At 39.7% G+C, this 9,628-nt stretch overlaps 1 protein-coding gene across 1 annotated transcript; it reads left to right on the top strand.

Moving 5' to 3' along the window:
• Window positions 1-2,683: 2,683 nt before the first annotated feature.
• On the top strand, window positions 2,684-7,398 carry polr3d (polymerase (RNA) III (DNA directed) polypeptide D). Its single transcript, XM_057356860.1, has 9 exons — window positions 2,684-2,834; window positions 3,372-3,538; window positions 3,651-3,694; window positions 3,813-3,967; window positions 4,091-4,212; window positions 4,353-4,512; window positions 4,683-4,933; window positions 6,299-6,451; window positions 7,013-7,398. Exons 2-9 carry the CDS (start codon window positions 3,377-3,379, stop codon window positions 7,127-7,129), a joined length of 1,164 nt encoding a protein of 387 aa, XP_057212843.1. The 5' UTR covers window positions 2,684-2,834; window positions 3,372-3,376; the 3' UTR covers window positions 7,130-7,398.
• Window positions 7,399-9,628: the final 2,230 nt, after the last annotated feature.

Raw genomic sequence — 9,628 nt, 5'->3', positions numbered from 1 at the left:
ATGCATTTACTCATGTTAACTAATAGCACCTTATTGTAAAGTGTTACCTATGTTTTTTGTCACAGTCTGTGTAGTCTTGTTTGTTCCTTGAGGAGCATCAGGATGCTGCTCCTTAAGGAGGGGCTTCTGTCATGGTTCTGCCCCACCTTGTCTTGCTTTTCTTGACCTAGTGGCAGAACCATGATAGAACCTCTTGTTTTATGTGGAGAGAGTCAGTTTTGGCATTCCATATACTCCCTCTCTCCGGTGTGGCGTCTCTGTTCCCGCCCTTTCGTCTCGTTATTGCTTGTTAATTAGTTCATGTCCCGCACCTGTCCCCTTCTTGATTTAGTCCCCTTTATATAGTCCTCTTGTTTCATTGTCCTGTGCTGAATCATTGTACTGTTATGTTGCACTGTGTCGTGTGGGTGAGTTCTTGTCTTGTTATGTTAGTTAGTTAGTTAGTTAGTTAGTCAGTCAGTCAGTCAGTCAGTCAGTCTAGTTTGTAGTGTTCCTATTCGTTGTGTTATTAGTTTAGTCTTGTCAGTTTAGTTAATCTTGTTCTTGTTTCTCTATTTTGTTATGTTTACCCCCACGTGGGTCTTTGTTTTGAGTTTTGTTAATCATTTATTAAAAGTCTTGTTAACCCCTTACGTCCCTGTCTGCACTTGGGTCCTTTGTCTCTCACCTCACCCGAGCTCATGACAACGTGATTCTTGGAGCCTTTAGGCAGTTCCGGAATGTTATGTTTTCTCTTTAAATGCTGTATTTCCTTCATTTTTTATTCATTAAATGACTTGCGTCTTTAAATGGGTTAAAAGTTTACCTCAGTTGGGCTGTTTAGCCCAGGGCCAGCGCTATCTATAGGCAGAGCAGGCAGTTGCCTAGGGCCTCGGGCTTGGAGGTGGCCAAACTGTTTTTGTCCGCAAAAAAAAAAGGAGGACACTCAATGTCCAATGGCAGTTTTGTCCTGTTCCAGATGCTCATCCTACGTGCAACACCAGCTCATCCAGCCATGTGCCTATACTCTGGTGCTGCTCGGACGACCCGGACAGGGGTTTATTACACATGGGGCAAACGCAGCGAACCTCCAGCCAGTTAACCACACACCTGCAAACACAGTTTGTTTATGTCAGTCCAAATATCAACATCTGTTTTACGGAAAAATGAAATTTGCTACCTTGCTCAAAGGGATGATGTGGTGTCAAATGTAAAGCATCAAATGCCACTTTCATGGATTCTTTTGTCATTAAGGCAGTGTGTCCACCAAAGCGTTTAAAGCTTTCTTAATCTTTTTAGCACTCTATGATCGTGATAAATGTATACTCTGAGGCAGAAATGTGCCGACTGGTTGATGGGGTACCAGCCAATCACGGTTCGTGATTCGGACTGTGACTGTACAAGACGGTTCGGACTGCTGAGAAGATCATTGGTGCTCCCCTGCCCACCCTCCAAGAACTGTGTACATCCAGAGGAAAAGGGCTCAGAAAATCACCCTGGACCTCTCACATCCAAGCCATCATCTCTTCACAATGCTGCCGTCTGGTCGGCGCTACAGAGCACTGAGCACCAAAACAACCAGACACAAAAACAGCTTCTTCCCTCGGGCCATCTACCTCTTGAACAGTTAAATGTTTTTTACCCACCGTGCAATTAATAACTCCAGATAATATCTATTTTATACAACTTTTTCTGTAAATTATATTTAATTCTGCTGTATATATACATACCTTGTACATACAATAGTCTATTCTTATTGTTTACTCGTACATATTTAGCCAGCTATTCAACAATAAAAACTTTTAATGCAGTACATTTTCTTAAGGTAATAAGCCATATTTTGTTGTAGATTTATATATAGTCGTCTCTACGCTCTGTAAAGCTGAACAACACAGCTTCTGTATTACAGAGATATATTAAATAACAACATACAGTATATGCACATTAAGAACACATTATGCACATTAAGTATCGTGTATACAAATAAATAAATGCACATAAGTAGTTGCATTTACGTCATGCCAAACGAATGCATTACAAACATAACTTTCTATTGCATAATGCTCGGGTGGCATATCAACATATGAAATACAGAACTATAAAAACAGGCAGCTCCTGTCCCAATTCTCCCAAATAACAACAATGGGATAAGTGTGGTCGACTTCACGCGGCGCTGCGAGACTGATCAGCGAATCGAGAGTGATTAGAAAGCACCGCCTGCAAAATTGTTTATGTTGATTGAAGAACTTGATCTTTTAGAAGACCCTGATGTTTAGCATGTTAATTGTTATATTTATTTATTTATTTCTATTGTATATGTACTTCATTCTGTTATGTTGTTTGGCTTGTTATAGTTTTGTGTATGTGCTCTGGTTTTCCTTATTTAAGTTTGAAATGCCTTATTGTAATTGTTTTCAAAAGCATAAAAAAAAGAAAGCACCGCTTGCTCTTTCTGGCGTGATGACCTCAAGTCTGACCCAAAATGCACTCCCACGTACCCTTGTGGACTCGTGCCTAGTGCCATATAGGTCTGCACTTCCTGACGTCACCAAGTGTGGACTCGGAGGACATCCACAAGACCGGAGTGCGGCATTTGGACCAGGGCCATTGAGAAGCACACAGGGAAGGGGACTGCAGAGTTGGAATATGCGCAAATGTGGTGCACAGTTGACGTTCAGAAATCACATCATCGGGTGCGTCACTAGGGTCAAAGTATCATCACACGTGAAACTCCGCCTTACAGAAACTTGCACTTCATATCGCCATCGTCAGTAAAATAAAACATTGGACTATAATTCAGCTTTAATTTGGTAAAACGACATCTAGATAGTGTCTGCATCAGCGGAGACGTGTTGGTAAGTGTGTTGAGTCTGTTTCACTCACGTGTCACTCACGTGTTGCCATGTGTTTGGAAAGCGGAAAATAAATGTTTACCCGTTGTCATATGTAACGTTACCAATATTGAATGACATTGTATTTGTTACTAATCCTAGAACGGGGTTTATGTAGATTTTAATATAAAATCAAAAACACAGTTCACAATTAAAATATTATGATCAGAACGCGCAGTGCAAAAGAATATCAGCCAATATTTCAAATGATCATTTCTAGGCCTGCAAAAGTCATGAACATTTCTGTAGTACATATAATTGTTGTTCTTGTGCTAAGATACTCATTCGTTTTTTATTCCGAGTTAAATCTATAAAATGTTTTTATAATAGAGAACTCTTATTTTGTAATCACGGAGAACACATGTTCATTAGTCAAAATCCTTTATGATTTCCATACAAAAGTATTTATTTCATACAAAATACAAGTGTTAAATGTATCTATGCTGTCATGTTGACATTTGCAAAGTGAAGTAGGAAGAATTAAAATTTGTTGTGAATTAGAGGGAATGGACACGCCAGGCTCCGGTGACCCCAGTGGGACTTCACGGGCATCTAATGTAGGGGGTGGCAGAGGGCTGGTGATGGGTCGAAGGCTGCCTGCTTCCATCTCTCCAGGACGCCTCCCTGCAATGCGCTCCAGAGATCTCACTTTAGGTGGTGTCAAAAAGGTAACCGTATATATAAAAACAACTGAATACATGTAGTCCAGTTTAATGACCACCAAGAAGTCTAACTGCATTACATATTAATTAAAATTTCTTTCCTCCTTGGTTTCCACAGAAAACCTTTACCCCAAATATTATTGGGCGAAAGTCTAAAGAAGAGTAAGTGAATGATCACATCACACCCATATGCATCAGTGTTACTTAGAAACCTATTTCATTGCTAAAATTTGGTATTTTAACTTATGTGCTTGCTTATGCTTATATTTTTCTGTCACAGGTTAAGAGTAGATGAGGGAAAAAAGCGAGAAAGGGGGGCTGTAGATCGAGGCAGACAGCGGGATGGCAGAGGGAGAGGCCGTGGACGTCCTGAGGTCATCCAATCACACTCCATCTTTGAGCAGGGTCCTGCAGAGATGATGGCCAAAAAAAGAGGTAACGTAGATTTCTAGGGTACGACATTTGAGTATTCATTATGCCAAGTACTTCAAATGGGCCAGGTTACGTAATTAATGACGCTTACATAGCTTTATGTTATTATTATTTTTATTTGTGTAGGTATATATGATGATGTCAGAGAAACAGCAAACAGTGGCCCGTCTCCCATTATCAACATCAAAAAGGAGAGAGAGACTGAAGAGGAGACTAAAGAGATTCTGCGCAAACTTGAGAAGGACAATGTAGGTTTAAGAAAAAGGAAGTGCCTGTTTTTGGCAAGTAAACTGTGTAAAGGGGTTAAATTCACAAAATGTGTTAAAAAATGGATCAGACATATTGTAAACCTCTGGTACCCACAAGGCTTTGTTTCTGTGTGTCATAGCTTCTGGATGATCATCATCTGAGAGGTGAAAGAGGAAGCTGTCCGGTTCAGCTGCCTCTGGCCGTGTCTGGATGGGTCTTCAAAGAGGAGTTTGGTGAGGAGACCGAGAACACCGAAACTGAACCAATGATCACAGACAGCACTGGAGCTGAAGTGAAGGGTAGGTTAACAAGTGTCATGTGATGCATGTATGATATTGTAAGGGTTGACAAGAATCTTTGTTCAGAAATGGGTCCCCAAACATGGCAAATTTCTCTTTATTTAAAGAAATCGATTGATTTTGATTCCTCGCTCATTCTAGTCTATTCACTCAAACTCGTCTCTCTTCAGTCAAGCAGGAGCCTTTGGAAGGATCGCAAACGAAAAAGGCAGAGACTATGTTCAGACCACCCCCCCTGCCCGAGCCTGATTTGCTACCTGATTTACTCGAGGTGTGGAATCACTGCAAAGAGGAGGAGCTTCTCTTCATGCAGCTTCCTGATTCGCTACCAGGGCAACCACCCACCAGTGATGTCAGGCCTTCAAAAACCGAGGTGCAGTCGAGTGATGGACAGACTATGCTGCAGACGACTGAGAACCAGGTTGGTTTCTTTTTTATATTAGGTCATTTGATTAAAAGTTTACTGCTTTTTTCCGTTTACTTACATGTTTCTGTGTTTGACTTCTGACTTCTATCTCTTTTCTACTCTTTCAAAAAAAACCTTAGCTCTGTATACTGTGGTAGGCTATATGATAGGGATGGGCGATATTATATCGTTTGCGATATACCGGTAGAAATTCACCACACGATAGGAATTAGTCTTCCCGCGATATAAACGATAAATTCTAGTTCATGACGTATTTCTTTGTGAGACCCATTCACAGCTCATATGTGAAGCGAAAACGGGTATAGCGGAGGGCGGACGTGAAGCTGAGAAAGAGTTTGCACTAAAAGACGAGCTCTAAATCTCGTTTAGGTTGGCACTGTAGATGCATCCGAATTAATGTTTAATTTCACTTTCGTTTTATTTAATTCGTTTAAGTATTCGTTGATAGTCATAATACGTTACACCACAACATTTAGTTTGGCTAAAAGTATTTATTTAAACATTCGTTAGATGTTATGTGCGCGTGCGCAAATAGTTTAGTATGATTTCTTGCCTGTTATATACAGGATGAACGGAGCGTCTCGTACGCAGCTCGCGCCCACATGTGCTTTCATAGCGACACGGCGCGCACAGCACTGCTGCCTGTTCACATACAGTACAAATGCGAGTTTGTATTACGTTATTTTAAATACGTTTATGAGCGTATAAAAGCATGGATTATTTAATTAGATTTCTTTTATCCGCAATTTTTCTGTTCTCTTTCTGTAGCGCGAGTCATAGACAGATTCAGTGTATGTTGCTGTGAGAAGAGAAGGTTCACACAGTTCAAGAGAGTGATTGACAGCGTGATGCGATCGATCGTTTCCACCCAACAATAGAATATATACAGTTTTATATGACATTATGTGTTTATTGAGCTTTAGTTCATTTAACTTTTCTTTACTACAACCTTTTGAAGTCGAATCTCACTATTACATTTTATATTTACAAAAATACTGTAGGTATATTTTGGGAGCTGTTTGATTTGGGGTAAGTTTTACTTTTTGATAATATTTGTTTTTCTGAGGGTCTAGACTACATGCAGCTACTATCACTTGACACAAAAAAACAGCGGTGGATGGCGTTATGAATATATCGTCATTTTTATCGTTATCGCAAGAAATACCAAGAATTATCGTGATAGAGTTTTAGGGCCATATCGCCCTCCCTACTATATGAGACCAGTTTGTTTTAATTGCATGTATGCTTTTTGTTGTCCTTATGTTGTTCCAATTGCTTCCATTGTTTCCCTCATCTGTAAGTCGCTTGGATAAAAGCGTCTGCTAAATAACTAATTGTAAAAGTAAATGTTTGTCTTAGGAGAACTCTCAAGACGAGAACAGTTGTTATCTTAAGGATCTGCAAGAGGGTTTGGTGGGGAAGATGCTCGTAAGAAAGTCGGGCAAAGTACAGCTTATCCTTGGTAACGTAACCCTGGACGTGGCGCTGGGAACTCCATGTGCCTTCCTGCAGGTAGGTTACACTCACAATCAATATTTCGGTGAAGGTTTTGCTACATGAATATCATCTGAAAGAGTTCATCCAGAATACAGGATTACAAAGATGCTACATGTAAAGTACTAAAAGGTCCAGTGTGTCATTTTTTGGAGGATCTATTGACAGAAAGAATATAATATAATTATGTGTTCAGAGGTGTATAAAGACCCTACATGATGAAGCGTTATGTTTTTATTACCTTAGAATGAGCTATTTCTATCTACATACACCGCAGGTCCCCTTACATGGAATCCATCATGTTGTTTCTACAGTAGCCCTAAACGGACAGACTGCTTTACAGAGCGTGTTTCGTAAATACGTTATCTCCTTCGGTAAAGAAGCGAAAACGTGACGACATCTTAGTTCTGTGTCAGCCACCGTAGTGCTTCGAAAGAGAGGGGGGAGTGAGCCGTTGGTTGCAGTTGGCTGCAGTTGGCAACCTCACCACTAGATGCCGCTAAATTTCATACACTGGACCTTTGTAGCTTACACTTTTAAATGACGTTTCAACATGTTTTTGCTTGTCTGTTTTTGTAGGAATTAGTATCAGTCAATACAGAAGGCAGAAGAGGAGATATGTCTATCCTGGGTCACATTAAACACAAGCTGGTTTGTTCACCCGATTTCCAGGCTCTTCTAGAAAACAGAGCTTGAGAATCTGCTGCTGAAACTGCCAATGTTTGTCTTCATAAAAGAAACAGCTGCATACTCCGAACAGTTTGAGAAAATGTTCCCGTACCAAGTCACAGACTGGGAAACTGAAAATTATTTATGCTCTTATTTATATAAGAGTTTACAGGTTATGTCGTATCCAACAGGGCTTTATGTGAGACACTATCATTTATGTAAATATTGAAAGTTAGAATAAATACGTTTGTAAAAACCTGGGTTTGAAGTGTAAAATATTATGTTAATAAAAATTACCATCAATTGATTTTTTTCTTTGGTTTTGTCTGTAATTAATGCCTTTATTGGCAGATGTTGCCAAGCGCTAATAGTTTTTCCAGTCACTTTCCTCCATTCTGAAATACCTGAAAATCATTCCCTTTGCTGTAGTTATAGTTGTCTGACAGTTTGCACCTCATAAGCAGCTCAAAGAATTTTTGAGATTAAATATTTTAAACATTAAGCTCAGCAGCACCATCATTTAAATCTCCAGTAGTAAGTGACAGCTCACCCAAAAATTACAATTCTGTCAACATTTACTCACCATCTTGTCATTGAATTTCAATTTTATCTGCAGAACACAAAAGAAGATATTTTGAAGAATGTTGTTAACGGCACACATTCATTTGCATTGGTGTAGTGTATACAATAGGAGTGAATGGGCGCAAGCGCTGTTCTCTTACCAACTTTCTTCAAGGTATCTTCTTTTGGAAGATAAAGCCATACAGGTTTGAAATGACAAGAGGGCGAGTAAATGATGACAGAATTTTCATTTTGCGGTGAACTATCCCTTTAAATAAGAAGAAATTCTATAGCTTCCACGTAAGATGCAGGTAATAAATGGGAAATTCAAACTAAAACACAAAATTAATTGATTCGTCTACTCATTATTTAAAAATGATTAAACATAACAGGATAATATCATTATTGTCAGTTCTTTTGGCCACAAAAACGTCATGAACGTTTCTCAATGAATTACGGTTAAATGCAGCAACATCCGAAAGCCAGATGGCGCTCTTGCGCAGAAACTCCGAATATGGGAAACAGAAGAAGAACGATTAGTTTCAGGAAACGCCAATGGTGATATTCTATCGCTTTTCTTCAAACGTTTTCAGGTATTTTCATGATAATAAAGTATATTTATAGTGACGATGTTTGCTTCTTCAAATGCACGTTATAAATGACTCAATCTCGTAGGGATTTTAAATCGAGCAGTACCCACTGCTCTGGGTGTACGTGTGTTCACGACTTGCTGTGCGTGTTCACTACTCTCTGGATGGGTTAAATGCAGAGGTCACATTTCGCAGGGTTCGTACGGGTGCTTTAAATCCTGTAAAATGATTGAATTTGAATATAGTCATTTTAAGGTTAGAAAAGTGATTGGATTTGGGATCAAGTGCTTAAAACTGCCTAAAACTTTTACGGAGAATTTTTCTTTTGAAATAAAATATACATTTTGCACATAACGAAAATACGAAAAAATCGGCGCGTGGCTATAATGTTATCTGCCAGTCTTTTGGATGTGCGCCCTCTGGTGGATCAGAGTAGGAGATGAAAATATGCCGGGCGTTTGCCGTTTCAATGCTTGTTGGCTGGAGGACGAAAATGACAAATTATGGCTAAAACGTGGACCAAATCCTCGAGTGGCCACCTGCAAAGTATGCAAAAAGGACGTGCAGCTCTTCACCATGGGGCCAGCTGCGCTTTCCAGTAGGGCTGTCACGATAAACCGACGATAAATGTCACGTGATTTATGCACAGCTTTTGAGTGACGTACGGGAAAATGCTGCTGCATCCGAAAGCCAGAGGGCGCTCTCGTGCGGAAACTCCAAATACGCACTGCATAAGAAGACCATGACACCTTCTAGAATCTATGCCTATGGACATCTTTTTATCACTGTTATTCAAGCCTCATCAGGTATTTTTATGATAATAAAGTATATAATGATCATGTTTGACGGGTGTTGCTTTTTCAAATGCACATTATAAGCGACTCAAACTCGCACTGCTTTTAGATCGAGCAGCATTTCCTACTGATCCCAGAGCCGTGCTTCACGGACAAGCTACGCATTAAAAAAATATTGACACATTGCATATCGCAGCCAGTTCGTTTGCAATAGGATTTAGTGGTACCCCAATAAAATATCGTGCAGCCGTACTTTCAAGCCACATGAAAGGTAAGTTTTTCGATTATTTCGAAATTTTCGATTAGGCCAATTAAGTTTAAGGTAGATGGAAAATTCTAATTAATTTTCGGGAGGGATGTAAAGTGTAATTGTAGGTCTTTTTTGCAAGATATGGTCGGAAATGAACAGGGACTCGGGCAGAAATTGGCCTATCTTACTTAAAAACTACGTCAAGTTGTGTGTGTGTGGCTGTGTGCTCACCGACTGAATTCTACAGTGTCGCGAATTCTTTCTTTCATCAAACAACAAAGTGCTAATACGATGTTAACGATATCAGGGATTAGATTTTTTTCGTATAAAT

This window comes from Triplophysa rosa, linkage group LG17, assembly GCF_024868665.1.
Source record: "Triplophysa rosa linkage group LG17, Trosa_1v2, whole genome shotgun sequence".
NCBI classification, from domain to species: Eukaryota; Metazoa; Chordata; class Actinopteri; order Cypriniformes; family Nemacheilidae; genus Triplophysa; species Triplophysa rosa.
The sequence above is the reverse complement of the archived record's forward strand: the minus strand, read 5'-3'. Positions and strand labels throughout refer to the sequence as shown.

Coding starts and splice junctions, on each gene's coding strand:
- polr3d (XM_057356860.1), top strand. CDS start 3,377: ATGGACACGCCAGGCTCCGGTGACCCCAGTGGGACTTCACGGGCATCT. Junction 3,968..4,090: donor GATGATGGCCAAAAAAAGAG/GTAACGTAGATT, acceptor TTATTTGTGTAG/GTATATATGATGATGTCAGA. Junction 4,934..6,298: donor TGCAGACGACTGAGAACCAG/GTTGGTTTCTTT, acceptor TGTTTGTCTTAG/GAGAACTCTCAAGACGAGAA.